Here is a 21,488-nt window from a genome sequence, read left to right as displayed (position 1 = left end):
AGAGACTTTTTCCCCGGGTGGAACAAACCATTACAAGGGGACATAAATTTAAGGTGAAAGGTGGAAGATATAGGAGGGATATCAGAGGTAGGTTCTTTACCCAGAGAGTAGTGGGGGCATGGAATGCACTGCCTGTGGAAGCAGTTGAGTCGGAAACATTATGGACCTTCAAGCAGCTATTGGATAGGTACATGGATTACGGTTAAATGATATAGTGTAGATTTATTTGTTCTTAAGGGCAGCACGGTAGCATTGTGGATAGCACAATTGCTTCACAGCTCCAGGGTCCCAGGTTCGATTCCGGCTTGGGTCACTGACTGTGCGGAGTCTGCACGTCCTCCCAGTGTCTGCGTGGGTTTCCTCCGGGTGCTCCGGTTTCCTCCCACAATCCAAAGATGTGCGGGTTAGGTGAATTGGCCAATGATAAATTGCCCTTAATGTCTAAATTGCCCTTGGTGTTGGGTGAAGGTGTTGAGTTTGGGTAGGGTGCTCTTTCCAAGAGCCGGTGCAGACTCAAAGGGCCGAATGGCCTCCTTCTGCACTGTAAATTCAATGATAATCTATGATTAATCTAGGACAAAGGTTCGGCACAACATCGTGGGCCAAAGGGCCTGTTCTGTGCTGTATTTTCTATGTTTTCTATGTTCTATGTTCTATGTTCTGTGTCTTATGGTCTTATCTCAACCTCCTCCTGTTTCTCATCTACATCTTGCCTTCTTGGTGACATAATCAGAAAATGCAATGTCAGAATCAACTTGCAGACTCATGGCAGACAGCCCTGCCTTACTATCACCTCTCTCAGACCTTCCACTGTCACGGAATTGTTAGTCTAATTGTGCAACTTCCAGTACTGGATACTCATAAATTTACTCCGATTAAATGTTCAGAATGTCAAAGACGTGCCTTTGGTTGCCGATGCAAATTCCATCACTCTCCCTGGTGATTTTGAGAGACTGAACTAGACTGTTCACAAACCTGGTGTTGTATTTAATTTTGAAAGGAGCCTCCAATGATATATTATCACCTTCACCAAGGCTGCCTACTTGCAGCTCCACAACAATCCCCATCTCAGCTTCCTTGTGGTTGAAGCCCTCATTCGTAACTTTATTACCTCTGGTCTTAATTATTCCAATGTATTCCCACTGTGCACCCTCCACATGCTCAAACCTATGTATAAACTTGAGCTCATCCAGAACCCTGTTGACCGTATCCTGACCTGCATCAAACCCCCTTCAACTTAGCTGGCCTGCAGTAGCTCCAGTTAAGCAACCCGTTCACTTTATCATTGTCATCCTGGTTCCTAAAACTCTCTGTGACCTAATCCTTCCTCATCTCTATAACCTTCTCCAGATCTACAACCCTGCACCTTTTCAGCATTCCTCCATTCTGGGCTCCTGTGTACCCCTGATTTTAATCAGATCACAAATGATGACCCCATTTCCAGTTGCCTCGGCTCTAAACTCAGGAATTCCCTTGAAATGTCTCCATTCTTCCACCTGCTCTCCTCTTCAAAGACCCTTTTTAACACCTACCACTTTGTAAAAGTTATTGGTGACCTGTCCCGACTTGTGACATGCTGTCAATTTCTGTTCGATAAAACTGCCCTAAAGCATCTGAGAATGTTTCACTACTTTAAAGGTGCTATATAAATGCAAATAGTCATCATTAAAGACACCAAAAACATGTTAATAAAAAACTTGGCTTCTCGGAGGGGCCTCCAGGAGTCCATTTAAGGATTGCCAGTCCAACCATTAAACTGGTGGAAAAATTGGACTATAGTGCACTTCACATGATCCTTCCAATGTCTCCATGAAAACTGCAGAGTCCCACTGCAGGGGAAGCACGCCATTGTGTCTGTTTAAACAGCATCTGGCACAAAACAAAGTACTGTACATGGTGGAAATCCGAAATGAAAAACAGAAAATTGCTGAAAATGCTCAACAGGTCAGGCAGCACATGTGGAGAGAGCAGCAGAGTTAATGCACCCCCCCCCCCCCCGGGTGTGTGGGAGATATAAGAGAGCATGGAGAGGCAGTGGAAGATACGAGAGAGTGTGTGGAACGAGCATGGTGTGGGTGTGGTGTTGAGAGGGGTAACGGTTAAGATGCCTAACTACCATAGAGAACTAGGCCGATGTCCCAGTGACTGGAGGCAGGCCTTTTAACCTGCCCTCTTCAGCCCATTCCCGTCGAATGGGCAGACATTCAGAAGTTGGGACTGCACAGTTGGGAAATTAGCTGAATGGAAGCGGAAAATCCAGCCCAACCTCATTGAGCCCAGCTCAATGACCTCTCTGACCTGAAACAACCTGAAACATTCACCTGGGCTCTCCGGCCCCCCATGACGGGTATTCCCATGATGCATGCGGCAATCCATTCAAATCCCCATTGTCTTTGGCACGACTATATGATGCCACCAGTGAGTGGGCCTGGAAAATCCCACAAACTGACTCTATTTCTCTGTCCACGATGCTTCACAATCTACTGTCTCTTTTTGGGACCATTAGGCCAGCCTGAAATGTGCATCATGGAGAAAACGATATCCAATAGCCCCTCCAGACTTCACTCGGCTGGTTGCCCACTTTTGAGTTAAAAGAAATGAAATGAAATGAAATGAAAATCGCTTATTGTCACAAGTAGGCTTCAATGAAGTTACTGTGAAAAGCCCCTAGTCGCCACATTCCGGCACCGGTTCGGGGAGGCTGTTACGGGAATTGAACCGTGCTGCTTGCCTGCCTTGGTCTGCTTTCAAAGCCAGCGATTTAGCCCTGTGCTAAACAGCCCCTGTAATGAGCAGTTGATTCCATCCCTCCCCAAACACCCTCTTAAGCTTAGCATCATTAAAGCATCACTGCTTGATTGACGTTTTTGTTAATCTGTGCTCGTGTCTTGCACAATGGGCCAAATCATGATCTCTCATTTATAATTATTAATGCGCTAAAACCGGTAAATTGGGAATTGGAAATTCTACCAATCTCAGTTCCTGAACCTGCCTTTTGCCAGTTCAGCACTAGCACTAAAATAAGAGGAGCAACACAGTACTTCATTCATCTGTCACTAGAGGCTGCAAGTGCATTTACTCGGCAGAAATCAGATGTGACTTAATTAATGCATCATGAAGAATAATGTAGTTTTGCAGAAAAAAATAAAAAACTCAAAACCACAAAACCCTTAAGTGCAAAGCAGTTCCATCAGGGAGATGGAAAGCATGAAAGCTATAAATGCTGAAAATCAGAAACAAAGGAGGACACAAATAAGCCAAAGTTTGCATTATAGTTGCATTGATTATTCAGAATTGGAAGAGAAATCTAAGTTGATATTCCAGATGGACTATTCCCATTATCATGCCTTATTTTAGGACATTTTGAATAGATTCAGATCCTCAAAATGCCAGGAACCTTTTCAATCTCGCTAATTATTTTTTTTTAAATCTAGCAAGCTAAAAGATTTAATTTTTATGCTGACCGCCACAGCTTCTCTTTTGCAATTGTAATCGCCTTTGATTCAAAATAGCAGCAAAGAAAAAAAAGGCTCTGATTTAATCCACTGCCCATTGCCTGGCCAAGAGACCCGTGGAAGTGAAGGAACACCTGAGGTACAGGGCAATTTACGGTGACATCCAACCAATTTAAACATTTCCAGGCTACAGTGATGCATCACCTCCCCCACATCACTTCATAGACTAGAGGACGAGAAGTAATTACCTTCCCTCCATTGCAGATTCTGTGGGTTTTTTTTAATAAGGCACTCAAAAGGAAATGTGTGGGAACTGCTGTAACACTGGTGGAAGCTCAAAAAGCAACATTGTCAATTCAGCTCTGTACTCCTCCCAAAATGAGTTTCCCAGAACAAAATGTCTATTCAGCCATTTTGTGATCAGAACAACTGCTTTCTGACAGTCCCACGCTGACTGAAATCTAAAAAATATATAACTTTAAAAACTGCACCCAAGTCTTCAATTGTGCACACAAAATCTTAAATTTCCAAATGAATATTTTTAAAATGCCAATTAAGCCACATAGTCGCCTACCTGGAATAAATAGCTGCAAGCATTTAAAACCAAATTAAAAACACAAACTGAAAATATTTTTTTTGGTACAGACTGAAACATTGACATTTGCAATTCTGCATGCCCTGGGACAATCCTCTTTCACATTTACCATTGTAATCTCACAATCTCGCGAACAGCATAAAAAAGTAATTTTCAAACAAAGTGGGATGCAGGGTTCATGGCACCAATATTGTAATTTGTTACAACGTTCATCTCTCCTTACTGATTCAGCTCTTCTGCGCAGAATGATAACAGGAAATGGCAATTAGTGCAACTGGGAAAATTGATGAAAAATTATTTAAAATCATCAAATAGACACAGCACAAAATAGGCCATTCTGCCTGTCAAGTCTGCTGACCCTTTGCGTGATCAACTCAGCTTGTTCTACTTCCCCGCACTTTCCTGCTAACTCGAATTATTTTTTTCCTCTTTCGATAATTATCCAATTCTTTTTTTGAAAGGCAGGACTGAATCAGCCTCGACCAAACTCCGGTTGTGCATTCAGGTCCTTAAAAAATATAGGTTTTTCCCTCATGTGTCCTTTGGACGGTTTACCATGCGCCTTAAATTGCTGTCCTCTGCTTCTCAAATTTTCAGCCAGTCGGAACAGCTTCTCTTCACCTACTCTATCCAGAACGCTCATGATTTGAACAACCCTCCCAAATATCCCCAAATCTTTTCTTTTTGAAGAGCAACACCAACTTTGTTATTGATTATGTCCAAATAACTGAAGTTCCTCATCCCCAAAGTCATTCTCGTAAATCATTTCTGCACCGGCCTTCACATCCTTTCTAAGGTGTGCTGCCCAGGATTGGATACAATCATCCCGTTGAGGCTGCATCAATGTTTTCTAAAGGTTCACCATAACTTCCTTGCCTTTGTACTCTATGCCCCTTATTTGGTAAAGCTCAAGATCCTGTATGCCTTGCTAACCACTTTCTCAATCTACCCTGTCACCTTCAATGATTTGTGCACACATACCCCAAATCTCTCTGCTCTTGCACTCCTTTTAGGATTGTATCATTTATTTTATATTGTCCCTCCGCATTCTTTCTACCAAAACGTACCACTTCACATTTCTCTGCATTAAATGTAACTTGCCAAGTGTCTGCCCATTCCACCAGTCTGTGTCCTTTTTGAAGTTTATCACTATCCTCATCACAATACTTCCAAGTTTGGTGCATCTTCAAAAGAAATGGTGTCCCATGGACACCCGAAGTGTAAAACGTTAACATTGATAAGGAAAAGCAGTGGCCGAAGTTCCAATCCCTGGGGAATCCCACTGTACACCCACCTTCAGTCCAAAAACAACTTTCACCACTATTCTGTTGCCTGTAACTCAGTCAAGTTTGTATCCATGCCGTTACTGTCCCTTTAATTATATGGCCTTTATTTTGCTGACAAGCCTGTTATGTGGCACTTTGCAAATGCCTTTTGGAAGTCAATATGCACCACATAAACTGTGCTACTCTCAATCGGCGTTCTCCATTACCTCATCAATTTAATAAAATTAGTTAAACACTATTTCCCTTGAACAAACCGGTTATGTATCTGGGAATACATTCTTGCTGGAAATGCGTCATGTGATGTGTAGTGACATCAGCAGTGTTTGCGTGGACTGTGAGCAGATCACTATCTTGATTGTATTCAGCAACACCCTTAATAAACCTCCCACAGTGTTTTACCAGAACCCAGAGTGTGGGCACCTCCATATCTTTCTCTCTGTGGCAACAAATAAATATAACAAAGCCCATGTTGGCTTTCCTCAATTAATCTATATTTGTTCAAGTGACCGTTCATTTTATGCTAAATTATTGTTTCCAATAGCTTCCAAATCTTCAGATGATTTTTGACCAAAGATGTAAAATTTACAATTTTTCAGTTCCCAGGCACCACCCAAGATGTAGAAAGGATTGGAAGATTATGGACAGTATGGCAGCAGCGTTCACCCTTATTTACCTCAGCACCTTTGGCAGCATCTCATCTGACTGATCAACTTTTAAGGACAGCCAGCCTTTCGAATACTATCTCATCAATAAATAGCCCATCCAGCGTATCTACTACCTCTATTTCTATGATATCATTGGCAGCATAGTGTTCCTTGGTAATGTCTATTTTAAATTAAGAAACCTAGATGCAGGGCCAAAGCCCATAATTTAAGGACAACAATTGTATTTTTAAAAACATTTTTTCCCAATTAAGGGGCACTTTAGTGTGGCCAGTCTACCTACCCTGCACATCTTTGGGTTGTGGGGGTGAGACCCACGCAGACACGGGGAGAACATGCGAACTCCACACAGAGTTACCCGGTGCCGGGATCAAACCCGAGTCCACAGCGCCGTGAGGCAGCAGTGCTAACCATTGCTGCCTATTTAAGGACAGCATTAAGCATGAAAATAAAAGGAAAGATGAGAAAAACTGAGAAACAATGGGAGGGACATTCAGCATGATAACAGAATTATGCCAGTGGAAACAACTGAACGCCACAGCTAGGAGGCCTAGCTAAACCACATTCATATTGAAGCATGGATTGCAAGTGCGTGGCTTACTGAAGCTCACCTGTTTCCTTGAGGGTAAAAATTAGCCAGCTATGGAGACTTTATTTCGGGTGGGGGAAGAGGGTTTTCAAATGCTGGATGAGTGGGTATAAGAACACACTGGCAATTGTTATGGGCGAGGCATTTTCAGAACCCCAAAATGCATCATGGAGTTCAACCAACCTCTCCCTTTAATGGACTTGTTGCTTTTCCTGGCACACGGCTTTCCCTAGGTGTGGGATTACAATTATGGACACGTGGGTTTTTAAACACAAGTCACTGTTTATTCCATGAACTCAACTTAACATCGTAAATAAACATTGGATCTCTTAACACCCCTTACTTCAAAGAGAACTCCAAAAATATTGCAACAGTAAATAACTCCTTAAAATGTTGCTTCAAACTTCCAAGAGACTTAACACCTTTAAACAGTATCACATCAGGTTAAAGGATATATATATTTTCTGCAGAATGGCAGAAAAAAATTAGCTTGGTTGACTTCAGCTCCAGCACCTTGCTTTCTTCTTGCAGCTCTCTGGAAATACACAGACACACACAAACTGCTTTTTCAAACTGGCTTCTCCCTTCAAGCAACTCACAGCAAACCAGAACTTCTCAAGCTTCTGTCTCAAACTGGCTTTCTCCTTTTAATCAGCTCACAGCAAATCAGCAAGGCACTTTTAAACTGCTCTCAACAAAACCAGCCAGGCACTTTTCAAAACTGAAACTTCAAAATGGCTGAACTGAGCGGAGCTCCACCCACTCTCTGACATCACTGTTTTCTTAAAGGTGCATTGCTTACACATCTATTTCTTCAAGGCACTCTTGCATGACACAATAATATATGGAATTTGAATCGGGCCCAGAGGAGCACGCCTTTTCCAACAAAATCTTAACATTAGCCAAAGGATTTCAGCAATTCTTTTCATAGATTATCATAGATCATCATAGAATTTACAGTGTAGAAGGAGGCCATTCGGCCCATCGAGTCTGCACCGGCTCTTTGTAAGCGCACTCTACCCAAGGTCAACACCTCCACCCTATCCCCATAACCCAGTAACCCCACCCAACACTAAGGGCAATTTTGGACACTAAGGGCAATTTATCATGGCCAGTCCACCTAACCTGCACATCTTTGGACTGTGGGAGGAAACCGGAGCACCTGGAGGAAACCCACGCACACACGGGGTGGATGTGCAGACTCCGCACAGACAGTGACCAAAGCCGGAATCGAACCTGGGACCCTGGAGCTGTGAAGCAATTGTGCTATCCACAATGCTACCATGCTGCCCTATGATCTGAAGGAACAGGAGTGGCTTGTGTCACGCATCCTTCTGGTCATTTCTATTTGAATCTTGCAATTGGGATTGTACAACATGTGTAGGGACTTAATTTGCATCAACTAATCAGCCCTCCACCTGGATTTGAGGGGATTGGGGATTTCGTGAGCAGCCTGTTTTTAAGGCTTTCCTAAAGTTGACTCAGGAGGGTCAATGAACCTCACAAGGCCTCCAACTATCATTTATATACTTCACCAATCTCTCTAGAATGACACAACCATCACAAGGTCAAATAATACTGTTGTGTTATGCTGCCTCGGATAACACAGGCTGCTACTTGACGCAGTATTAACTAAAGTATGCTCCAGACTCTGAAATGAGTCCAACGTGTTTATTGAACTATTAACACAGTTCTCAAATGAGTTCGACTCTCTGCTAATCTAACTGTAGTAACTCAGTCTAACTGTACCAGCTTGCTCTAAGCCACGTGCTGGGGTGTGATGCTGCTGATCAACCCTGTTTAACTCTCTAGATGTCTGTCTGTGGAAAGAGGCAGGGTGTGAGTGCCTCATCCCTTTTATAGTGTTTATGTCATGCCCCCTTGTGGTGATGCCACCTCTGAGTGTCCTGACCGCCCATTGGTTGTGTCCTATTCTGAGTGTTCATTGGTTGCATCCTATTCTGAGTGTTCATTGGTTGCATGTTTGCATATCATGACAAATACATATTGGATAAAAGCAAATTACTGCGGACGCTGGAATCTGAAACGAAAGAGAAAATGCTGGAAAATCTCAGCAAGTCTGGCAGCATCTGTAGGGAGAGAAAAGAGCTAATGTTTCGACGCCAATGACTCTTTGTCAAAGCTCATCGGACCTCTACACCCAGAATCACAGACTTAAACAGCCAAGAACCCCTGCCAGAACCCCTTCAGCTTTGGGCATGGCCAGAACATATGGACCTGATTCGCGGGCCCCCGGAGCTGTGATAAAAAGTCATTGGACTCGAAACGTTAGCTCTTTTCTCTCCGTACAAATGCTGCCAGACTTGCTGAGATTTTCCAGCATTTTCTCTTTCATGACAAATACTTATGAGCACAAAAGAGAAACTCACCATTTGTGTTAATGCGGAAGATATTTGCCATCAGTTCCTGAAACACCTCTTGCATTTCATTGGGGTCAACTTGCGATGCTGTTGGGGATACAAGAGAAACAGAATTTACCACACAATTAACATGATATGTAGTAGAAGCGGGTACAATTGTGTCTTTCAAAAAGCATTTAGATGGTTACATGGGTAAGATGGGTATAGAGGGTTATGGGCCAAGTGCGGGCAACTGGGACTAGCTTAATGGTAAAAAACTGGGCGGCATGGACTGGTTGGGCCGAAGGGCCTGTTTCCATGCTGTAAACTTCTATGATTCTATGATTCTATATCTACAATATATTCTCATTTGGTATACTCAATTCAAAATAGGTTATTTTCAATAAAATAGCAGAGAATAGTTTTAAAAATATTTTTATTAAAGGCTTTTTGCATATGTACAGAGAAATACCAGTTAACCCAATAATCCGCAGTAATAAAGAACATGGGAACACACCACCTGATTACAAGCCCATAACTCTCCCGACGGCTTCCATCTCCGGGTGAACCCCTCCTCCGCACATCGCAAGGAAAACTTGACCTTCTCCAAATGCAGGCATTTTGTAAGGTCACTCACCCATACCCCGCCTTTGGTGGCTCCGAGTCCTGCCAACTCATCAGAATCCGTCTCCGGGCTATCAGGGAGGCAAAAGACAAGACAGCGGCCTTTCTCCCCACCTGGACTCCCAGATCATCCGACACTCCATATATCACCATCACGTATCACGGGGCCACCTCTACACCCAGAATCACAGACATAACATCCGACAACCCCTGCCAGAACCCCTTCAGCTTTGGGCATGGTCAGAACATGTGGATCTGATTTGCGGGCCCCCGGACACACCTATCCTCCACCTCTGCAAAGAACCGACTCATCCTCACAATCATCATGTGGGTATTTGCACCACCTTAAATTGGGTAAGGCTTAACCTCACGCACGACAAGGATGAGTTCACCCTCCACAGGGCTTCCTTCTATGACCCGGCCCTCACCTATTTTCCCCCCCCCCGCCCTACATTTGCACTTGATCTCTGCCACCGGAGCGCCCTCCCGCTCAACCAGCTAGCAGGGACCCAGCTCTGCATCAAATATCTTGTACAGATCTGCTGGGAATCCATCCGGCTCCAGGGCCTTCCTTGCCTGCATTGATCCTACGCCGTCCATCACCTCGCTCAGCCCAACTGGGGCCCTCAGCCTCTGCACCTTCTCCTCCGCCCTTGGGAACTCCAACCAGTCCAAGAACCGCCTCATACCCTCCTCCCCAAGTGGAGGCTCTGACTCCTACAACCTTCTGTAGAAGGCCTCGAAAACTCCTTTCACCCCTTCTGGGTCCAACACCACCTTATCCCTCTCATCCCTTACCCTAACAATCTCCCTCGTCACTGTCTGCTTCCTCAGCTGATGTGCCAACATCCTACATTTAAAAAAAATATATCTGAATTTAAAGTGCCCAATTTTTTTTTTCCAAATAAGGGGCAATTTAGCATGGCCAATCCACCTACCCTGCACATCTTTGGGTTGTGGGGGGCGAAACCCACGCAAATACGGGGAGAATGTACAAGCTCCACACAGACAGTGACCCGGGGCTGGGATCGAACCTGGGATCTTGGCGTCGTAAGGCCGCAGCACTAAATACTGTGCCACCCTCCAACATCCCACTTGCTTTTTCCCCGCAGTCACACACGGCTCCTCTGACCCTTCGAAATTGCCCTATTGCCTTCCCCATGGACACCAACCCAAACTCCAACTGGAGCCTCTGCCTTTCCTTTAGTAACCCCTCCACTGGTGCAACCAAATTCCTCCAATTCACCCTCAAAATCTCATCCACTCGCCTGGCGCTCTTCTCTCATTGCACCGTCTCTCTAAGCACCTTGGGTCAAGATAAATTCACCACCGTTTAGCACAGGGCTAAATCGCTGGCTTTGAAAGCCGACCAAGGCAGGCCAGCAGCACGGTTCGATTCCCATAACAGCCTCCCCAAACAGGCGCCGGAATGTGGCGACTAGGGGCTTTTCACAGTAACTTCATTTGAAGCCGACTTGTGACAAATTAGCGATTTTCATTTCATTTCGTTTCATGAAACGCCTCCTCCAGCGTGGAGGTCGAGACATGTAATTCCGCGCCACATCCCGGATAGTGGCTCTCACCTTCTTGCGCACACCCTCAATCGCCAACAAGCCCACATCTATCTCCACTTCGGCTGTTGGGCCTCCCCTGAGCCACCCGCAAGTCCACCAAGTGTGGTGCGTGGTCAGAGGCTATAATCACTGAATACTCGCTACCCACTCCAACGGCGCCTGGTTCATCATGAAAAAATCGATCCGGAGTACACCTGGTGCACATGTGTGAAGTACCCGTGCTCCTTTGCCTTCGGCCTCCCAAACCTCCACGGGTCCGCTGCCCCCATATGATCCATGAACCCCCCTCAACTCCCTCGCCACCGCCAACCCCGTTAGTGACCTGGGACACAATCAGTCCATCCTCGGATCCAAAACCATGTTAAAATCACCCCCCATTATTAATCGGTGCAATCCAGATCCAGATTGTTCCCTGACATCCACCTCACAAAGTCCACGTTATCCCAATTTGGGGCATAGACATTCACCAGACTGCTGGCATCCCCTCCAGCTTCCCATGAATCATCACATACCTTCTCCCAGGTCGGCCTCAATACTACCCACTTCGAAGACCACTTTCTTATTGACCAACACCACCACCCACTTGGTCTTCATGTCCAACCCCGAGTGGAACACCTGCCCTATCCATCCCTTCCTCACCCTCGTTTGATCCCCCAGCATCAGGTGCATCTCCTGAAGGAGCGCAATGTCCACCTTCAAACTCAAGTGTGTGAAAACACGCAAACATTTAATGGGCCCATTAAACCCCCGCACGTTTCAAGTAACAAGGGGGGCTCCTCACTCCCTTCCCCTGCTGATCAGCCATACTCCTTCTTTAGCCAGCTCCCCACGGTCCATGACTCGTGTTTTTCCAGGCCCGCCTCAAGATGTCCACCACCATCCCTCCTTAACCAACTGTGCCACGCCAACCACACCCATGTCAACATCCCACCCGCCTACCCCATCCCTCCTCCCCTCTAACCAAAGAAAGATCCAACCCACACACGATCCAAAAGGCGCGAAATCAGGAAACATGGTCGACGCCATTAATGCTGTAGCGCAGCACAGAAAACTGCGCACAATGGCTGGTGGCCATTTTGAAAGTGACATCATGAACATGATGACGTGTACATGGTGTGGCCATGCCCACAGGGAAAAAAAAAGATCCAGAAAAAGGCAAATGATGTTTCAAATGTTGCAAATACAATCACTTTGCAACACAATGCCGTTCTGCAACAGCCTCAACAGATAAAACATTTAAAAGATCATACAACGATTAGAGGAAGATTCAGAGTATACAGAGTGAAGGAAAAGAAAAAAAAAAGTCTTAACGGATTATGATGATTGCTCCCAAAATGCACCGAAAGATAGTTTCATGGTTGATGCGATTACTAGGGTTAATGCTCTGGACTGTGATAACAATCCGATATATCAGCTCTTCAAAATGTTTCAAGAGTGGACTGTACTACTCTATATAAATGGGGCTGAAATTCCATTTAAATTAGATACAGGTGCACACGTGAATTTAATAACGGACAAGGATTTAAGACAAATGTACAGTAAACCACAAAAAGAAATCAAACTGTTGATTGACTGATTATAATGGCAACACTATCTACAAGAGGTTCCTGCTGTCTCATCGTTCAGAATGGTGACATGAGCATGCCACTAGACTTCGAAATAGTAGAAAATGACAAATCATGTTGGGGTGGATGCTTGCAGCAAACTCAATTTGATGCAAAGGATACACGCAACAAATAATTCCAATGTCACACTTAAAGATGAAATTGAACAAACATTATCAAGAGCTACAAATAACATTGATACCACGGCTTCAGAAATAGTACGCATTGTGGAAGCACTAGCTTCATTTATGAAATGAAATGAAATGAAAATCGCTTATTGTCACAAGTAGGCTTCAAATGAAGTTACTGTGAAAAGCCCCTAGTCGCCACATTCCGGCGCCTGTTCGGGGAGGCTGTTATGGGAATTGAACTGTGCTGCTGGCCTGCCTTGGTCTGCTTTCAAAGCCAGCGATTTAGCCCTGTGCTAAACAGCCCCACAGCAATAACAGCATTATTGCAGAAATGCTAGCAGTGTCTGACAACAACTACGTATAATATGAAAAGAAACAGAGAAGGAGTTGACACTCCAAAGGGTGATCCAATACCGAAAAAAAGAATGGCCCAATGGCTGTTGTTCCAGTTTTTGTAGTGTCAAAGATGACTTCACTGTGATTAACAGATTCCTACTTAAAGGAGACAGAATAGTCATTCCATCCTGCCTCCGGAAAGATATCTTGGAACAGACACATGAAGGGCACCAAGGAATTGAAAAATGTCGCAGATGAGCAAGACCATCTGTGCACTGGCCTGGGATCAACAGGGATGTGGATAATCAAGTGCAGGAATGCAGCATTTGTCAGATGCATCGATCCACACAATGTAAAAAAAGCTTTGAAGAAAATGAAGTAGTCACTTATCCATGGCTGAAAGTTGGAATGGACCTCTTCTATTTGAAAGGAAATTAGTATTTAGTCATCATTGACTGCGATTCTATCTTTCCTGAGGTTATTACGCTCACGGATTCAACAACTCGGTCGATAATCAGAGCAGCAAAATCTGTATTTGCTCAACATTGAATTCCATTGAACGTTGTTTCCGTCAATAGTCCTTGCTTTAACAGCTGGGAATGGTCACAATTTGCGGCAAGTTATAATTTCCACCATATAACATCAAGTCCATTGTGCCAATCCAATGGAAAAGCTGATAAAGGCTTCAGAATAGTTAAGCTACTCAGCAAAGCACTGGATGACAACAAAGATTTCTCGTTAGCACTGTTAACATACAGAGCGACTCCATTGTCACCAGGTTTGCTGCCTGCCCAGATGTTGATGGGAAGAAAAATTCTTATGACTACCGGAAGTCACAGTACCGAACATGGATGAACAAGTACTACATGACAGAATAAGGTTTAAAAAAAAAAAAGCCGACTCCAACCAGCATACAAAATCTTTAGCTGTTACAGGAAGGCGATTTTGCCAGAATACAGGATCCTGATGGTGCATGGTCATATGTCGCTGAGGTATTACAAGAGATCGCACCAAGATCATATTTGGTGCAAACTGAACATGGCACAATGTTTCGAAGGAAACAAAAGAGCATTATTGAAGATAAAGAACTATGGTCCACTTCAAACTCCTGGGGCGGGATTCTCCCGCAATCGGCGGGGGGCCCGTACCGGCGCCAAGAGCAGCGTGAACCACTCAGGCATCGAGCCACCCGGAAGATGCGGAATCCTCCGCACTTGCGGGGGCTACGCTGGCGCTGGAGGTGTTGCCGCCACGCCAACTGGCGCCAAAGGGCCTCCGCTGGCTGCCTCGAGTTGGCGCATGCACAGGACGGCCAGCGTGTTCTGGCGCATGCGCAGAACCGCCGGCATGTTTCCTGCGCATGCGCAGGGGGTTTATTCTCCACGCAGGCCATGGCGGAGCCTTACAGAGACCAGCGCGGAGGTAAAGAGTGCCCCCACGGCACAGGCCCATCCGCAGATCGGTAGGCCCCGTTCGCGGGCCAGGCCACCGTTGGGGGCCCCTGGGGCCAGATCCCCCCCCCCACTAACCGCCCTCCAAGCCAGGTTCCGCCGGGATGGACCATGTCCATTTCACGCCGGCGGGACTGGCCGTAAACAGGCGACCTCCCAGCCCATTGGGGTCTGTAGAATTGCAGGGGGAGGGGGGGTGCGCTGCCAACGGCCCCCGACCGGCGCGGCGCGATCCCCGCCCCCGCCTGAAAACCGGCGCTGGACAATTCGGCAGCTGGCGTCGGAGCATCGGGGCAGGATTACGCCGCCCCCCGGGGATTCTCCGTCCCGCCAGGGGGTCGGAGAATCCCGCCCCTAACATTGTTGCTCCGGATGCCACATTCCGTAACATTGACTTTCGAAATCCTTCGTTGTCAACAAGAAACCCAGAAAACCTGGAAAACTACTTGAACACTTCACCAAGAACAAGACGAGAACAAGAAAACCGCTGAATAGACGGAATTTATAATGACATGTTAATAACTATTACTCTGTAATCCCTGCAGTGATATGACATTTAACTTTTGCTATTGAATGTAAAAGGGATAATTATGCATTCTCGTTAATGTCAGATTCAAAAAAATGTTGCAATCTTTCTTTTCAAATAAATGGGGATGTGACATTATGAGAAATGTACAGAACTGTAAGGGTTAATGCTATGTCTGAATCAACCACTAGACGGAGCTAGATGCAGAACTACATAAAGCATCGATGCAAAGCCTTCTGGGAGAGTGTCGAGGAGAAGGCTAGAAGACAGACTGTTGGAAAGCAATGTGAGTGAGAGCAGATCATAGTTATTGTATTAGTGTAGATATTCATGGTAGGTGAATGTAGATTGTATATTTATTGTCAATTGTTTATTATATAGAAGTAAGAGCCGAATTCAATTAAATAATGTAAATAAATCTTTAGCTTTGTTTAATATAAAAGCTAGTTGTGGTCTCTGTGAACACTACGCCAACCATCCGAGGATCAATGCCGCCTACTACAATAAAGGGTTGAAGTTTGGGGTGCTGTACTTTGGATCCGAACCACAAAGAACACCACATTGCGTGCTCACATTTTACACAAAACTCCACTCCAAAGTTCAATGTCCTCATACTCCTCCAAGTCCACAGTCTCTCAAAGTCCTTCGCATCCTCTGCTGAGTCAACATAAAACTCTTGCTTCCGCTATGTAACCCATAAGCGAGAGGGGTACAGCACCCCAAACTTCAACCCTTTCTTGTAGAAGGCGTCATTGGTCCCGTTGTACCCAGCCCTCTGCTTAGCCAACTCCGCTCCCAGATCCCAATATATCCGCAGCTCGCTTTTCTCCCAAGTGCACTTCTTGGTCTTGTAGCCATCTGAGATGGCCACCTGCAAAGGACCATGGGAATTATGGCCAACCCAGGACTCAGACAGATACAGAGCTTCTGTGTATTTGAAACGCAAGTAGCTAGACCTGATCGAAACTCCCGCTCGTTTGCATTCTAATGGCCCATTTCCCCAGTACAATAGGACTGCACTCAAGAAACTGATACAGTCACAGACTGACTGGCACCACTCCCTTTACTCAGAGAGCCCAACTGCCAAGGTCAATGACCTCTAAGGACCCGCCCAGCCACCAAACACCTGCCCCTTTATTGGCCGAAATCGAAGGCAGTGATCAAAGCCCTGTCAAATTATTGGGTCCAAGATTAAGGACCGCCCCAAAGAGCGTTAAGCTCAGAAGGATAAAAAGGGACACAGCCATGTGCTCTGTCTCTTTTGGACCCGGCCTGTGCCAGCCTCCTTTGAATCCAGCCTGTGCCAGCCCAACTGCAGCATAACGACCAGACAACCAAGTTCAAGACCAACGATCGGTCCCTGACGGATGAGCCCAGCAGAGACAGAGCCACTTCTTCAAACCAGCCACGTGATCAAGATAAAGGCCTTGTCCACTTGGACAGTGTCGGTCGCCTGAAGTTAAGTATAGGTTATTGTAGCTGATAGGTGAAGTTTAACTTGCTGTATATTGTGCTTGCATGTCGAAGTACCCCTTGTGTGTAAATAAACCATCTTTGAACTTGAACTGACTAACTGGTTGTGAGGTCATTTGACCGATATGCGGGAAAGCCTTGTGGTTCAGTAAGAGAAATAGAAACACCCACAGTATTGGCGACGCTGTTGGGACATAACATCATATCATAAAAAGAGCCTCAGTATCATATTGGCGACTCTCAAGAGCAACATTATTATAGTATTCCATTAAATTGGCAACAGTCTCCCACGCCTACCTCAAGATCTTCTAGTCAAGGAAACTATGCAGCCTCACCACATCACGCTCAGCGGTTCCCCCACCTGTGGCCTCTTCCTAAGTGCCCGTTTATGTGATCTACCGCGAGAGGATTACCCCCCCCCCCATCAGCTTCTCCAGCCTGCTCGCCATGTACTGGCCGGCATCCGCAACTTCAATGTCTTCAGGCATCCCCACTGCCCGCAGTTTTTGCCTCCTGGAGCAGTTTGTGAGATCCTCCAGCTTCTCCCTCCGCTTTTTCTTGCTGCTCTTCACCAATCCCCATCTCCGCCTCCAGCGACGGCAACCAGTCCTCAAGCTACTCCACCGACTCCACGTTTTGGACTGCCAGACCCCATGTCTCCTGCCTTTGCTCCACGTGCTCGATCACTACACGTCCTCAAGGGCTTCCTTCCTCTGATGCTGGCACTTGCTGTTGAGAAATTCCACCAGTGGTTCTGTGGACCACTGGACAGGCAGCGCCGCCCCCTACTCTATGCCATCTTCTCCGTTGTCGCACCACAAATATTCTTTCGCTCAAGCTGCTGTCTCTTTCTCGTTCCACTTCCCATCCGAGGAGCCATAAACCAGTCCCACCAAAGGGGTTTTATATGCCTTCAGTACTCAACACCACACAATTGAGGTGGGGAAGGACCGAAAACACCACCTCGAGCGGGAGCCACCAAATGTGTGACCACTCACTCCATGGCTGCCACCGGAAACCAAACCAGCAGAGAAACCCGATACAAATGCATTAAGTGGCCATACAATAACAGCACTACCAGAAACATGGGCCTAAATATTTAGGATGACGCGCACTTGGTGGAACGCAGCCCCGCCGAACCCAAACAGGCTCGTTACCATTTCATGAGCCTTAATTGGCAGCAGGTGGGACTTTGGTCTGCCCTTGGAAGGAGGTCCCGCCTTGAAGAGTTGTCAGCCAATCAGACTGACCGACAGCTTTCCAACCCTCCCACGCACAAAGATGCAGAGGCAAGAGGTACTGCAGTGCCAAACAGAAATCCTGGAACCAAACTTTAGCTAAGTGCCAGTGGTCAAGGGTGCGGGGTGGGGGTGGGGGCGGGGGTAGGGAAATGATCTTGATGTTGCTGGTGGTGGTGGAGGGAAAGACGTGGTGGAAGAGTTGGAGCTCCAAGGTCACAGACGAAAGGGTGCCCCAAATCTGAAGGGGCCTTCAGACTGAGTTGTCAGAGATCAAGGTTGTTAACTTATTCCATTCGGCACCCGCCAGCCTCAAGATTGAGACTGGGTGGGAAAAGACACTTAAGTTGTCACTTAATGGCCTTAAACATGTGCATCGGCAGCCTTGCAGTATACAATTGTTTAATTACAAATGAACTGGTTTTATCATTCATAAAACTTTATTTGAGGCAAGAACTTTCTTTTTAAATCATGGATTTCTGGTTTTAAATAGTATTTATGATTGACCCACACAATAGGGGACTTACCATTATCAATATGATGATACGTGCAGCCAGAACTGAGATTTTGGCACGAGACTCTCAGTTGCTAATGTGGCACCACATTGAGTTGGAGTGGCTGTTAAAACTACTGCAATTACTAATTGCTGGATTTTAGTAATATTTATGATCTGAATTTCTATTTAAATCTGAATTTCTAATGGCATTGTACCATTGCCATTGAGGATGAAAGCGAATATTCCCATTCTTAGTTATATTGAATTTACCAACAGAAATCAGATAACTAATTCAATAAATACTCTGGGGATATGGGGTGGCAGAAAACTTTGTTGGAATAAAAATTAGGCCCCAAGTAGAAATGGCAAGATCATCTCAGAAAGGGAGCAGCAGTGTGTAATGTCATCCCCAGTGGCAATATCCACGGAACATCTTAAACGATAGCACTACCTCGAACAGATGATGGCACCAAAACACCCTTCAGGGAATACATTAATTCAATAAAGAGGCTTACAGACCAGCCAGTGTATCAAGTCAGAATATTAAGTTTTGATCAATGGTCTTCAGGCATTGGGGACTATTTGAAATAAATATCTGCAAGACTCAGTCCAGTAACGCGCCGAGGTTCATAGATTATCATAGAATTTACAGTGCACAAGGAGGCCATTCGGCCCATCGAGTCTGCACCGGCTCTTGGAAAGAGCACCCTACCCAAGGTCAACACCTCCATTCTATCCCCATAACCCAGTAACCTCACCCAACACTAAGGGCAATTTTGGACACTAAGGGCAATTTATCATGGCCAATCCACCTAACCTGCACATCTTTGGACTGTGGGAGGAAACCGGAGCACCCGGAGGAAACCCACGCACACACGGGGAGGATGTGCAGACTCCACACAGACAGTGACCCAAGCCAGAATCGAACCTGGGACCCTGGAGCTGTGAAGCAATTGTGCTATCCACAATGCTACCGTGCTGCCCCTCAGCCCTTCTGCCAAACAACAATTTCCAAACCTACACCTTCTGGAGGGAAACAGGTACATGGGAACACCGTGTACACCTCCAAGTTGCCCTCCAAGTCACATATCATCCAGACTTCGAAGGTGATCAACTTAAAGGACAGCCAGCCTTTCTAAAATCAAAATCCTGGAGCTTCCTATTAAACAGCACAACATGGACTCCACAATGACGGCTCACCACCTTCTCAAGGGCAATTATGGATGAACAACAAGTGCTGGTCTTGCCTGCAATGTTCAAATCGCATAACAATTAAGAAAAAATGAAGGAACTCAGCTTTGAGAACTTTGGGACACCATCTCTCGAGGTTGAAAATTCTCTGGCACGGTGGCACAGTGGTTAGCACTGATTCCTTACAGCGAAAGGGATCCGGTTTCAATTCCGACCTTGCATAGCTGTCTGTATGAAGTTTGCGTGTTCTCAGTGTCTGTGTGGGTTTCCTCTGGGTTCTCCGGTTTCCTCCCACAGTCTAAAGCTATGTGCAGGTTAGGTGGATTGAAGGATTGGCCAGGCTAAATTGCTCCTTGGTGTCCAGGTTAGGTGGGGTTATGGAGTTATAGGGATAGAGCAGGTGAGTGGGCCTAGGTAGAGTTCTCTTTTAGAGGGTCAATGCAGAATCGATGGGCTGAATGGCCTCCTTCTACACTGTAGGAATTCTATGATTCTATTCTATGATTCCGTATGAATCAGTATGTTGATAGCCCAATAAGGGAGGGGGGTCTTATTGGACATGGTATTGGGGAATGAGCCCAGCCAGGTGACTAAAACTCCAGTCGGGGAACATTTGGGGAATAGTGATCATAATTCCGTACATTTTCGAATACACCTGGATAAGGACAAGAGCGGTCCTTGAGTGAGGGTGCTAAATTGGGGGAAAGCCAACTACAACAGCATTCAACAAGAGCTGGATTATGTGGATTGGGAGGGCAAATCCACATTTGATATGTGGGAGTCTTAAAGAAGTTGATTAGAGTGCAGGACAGGTATGTCTCTGTGAAAATAAAGGGCAGAAATGGCAGGATTAGGGAACCATGGATGACGGGGGAAATTCTGAGATTAGTCAAAAAGAAAAAGGAAGCAATCTTGAGGACAAGGCAACAAAAAACAGATGAATCTTTTGAAGAATATTGGGGAAGTAGGACCAAACTCAAGTGGGGTGATAGGAGGGCTAAATGGAGCCAAGAAATGCCTTTGGCAAGCAGGGCCAAGGAAAATTCCAAGGCCTTTTACACAATATAAGGCCCACAGTGTCTCATGGATGCCCAGTCTTGAACGGCTAGATCTGTTCTGAATCTATCTCATTTAGCACAATGGTAGTGCCACACATGATGGACGGTATCTTCAATGTGAAGACAGGACTTTGTCTCCAGAAGGACTGTGCAGTGGTCACTCCGACTGGTGCTGCCATGGACAGGTGCATCTGCAGCAGGCAGGTAGGTGAGGGACCCGGCTCTAGGCCCTCAAATATGAATAGAGGTATGAACAATTTAGATTTCCCTGAATGATCCCTTACAATAAGCAGCTTAATGCCATCATTGCTCAAAATGGAAATGTACACTGTGACGTGTAAACAGTGGGGGAAGGGAGGATGAATCTCGTGGAACCGCTCTCACAATTATTGTGAAGATAGCACATATGCTTGCTCCAAACTAGAAGACTGGTAGATGAAAGCAAAGTTTTCTATTTGCTTTTCAGCAGACATTGCTTTGGAGACAAAATATGTCGCTCCCTCAATGAAGTAAAAGGTAACTAAAACAGACTTGACTGGATTATGGGGAAGCTCTCAACTCGAACATCACACGCCTGACATCCTGGCTGCAGGAATAGGTAGCAGTGTATTTGCAGCTGCTCTCATTATTGCACAGTCATATGCGTAGAGACATGTTATCTATGAAGTGTCACAGCAGTTAAGGAAACCTCAGTGCCTGGCCAAAGGCACTGTCTCACCTCCTGTACAAACTGCCATCAGTGTTGAAGAATATTATCTGTGGTAGGTGAGCCAATGAGCACAAAAATAAAACTGAGTGGCCACTGGGGGGCCTGACTACTCACTTACCTTTTCCTTATT

General features: G+C 45.7%; 1 protein-coding gene across 2 annotated transcripts in view; it reads right to left on the bottom strand.

Moving 5' to 3' along the window:
- Positions 1 to 21,488, bottom strand: part of tsnare1 (T-SNARE Domain Containing 1) — a 1,154,852-nt gene that overhangs the window by 728,927 nt on the left and 404,437 nt on the right. For both annotated transcript variants that reach the window (XM_072468282.1, XM_072468283.1), the window contains exon 3: positions 8,978 to 9,055. In XM_072468282.1, coding sequence (XP_072324383.1) covers positions 8,978 to 9,055 — 78 coding nt within the window. The remainder of the gene's footprint in view (positions 1 to 8,977; positions 9,056 to 21,488) is intronic.

This window comes from Scyliorhinus torazame, chromosome 11 (genome assembly GCF_047496885.1).
Source record: "Scyliorhinus torazame isolate Kashiwa2021f chromosome 11, sScyTor2.1, whole genome shotgun sequence".
Classification (NCBI taxonomy): Eukaryota; Metazoa; Chordata; class Chondrichthyes; order Carcharhiniformes; family Scyliorhinidae; genus Scyliorhinus; species Scyliorhinus torazame.
Note: the sequence above shows the minus strand (reverse complement) of the source record. Positions and strands in the feature narration are given on the sequence as shown.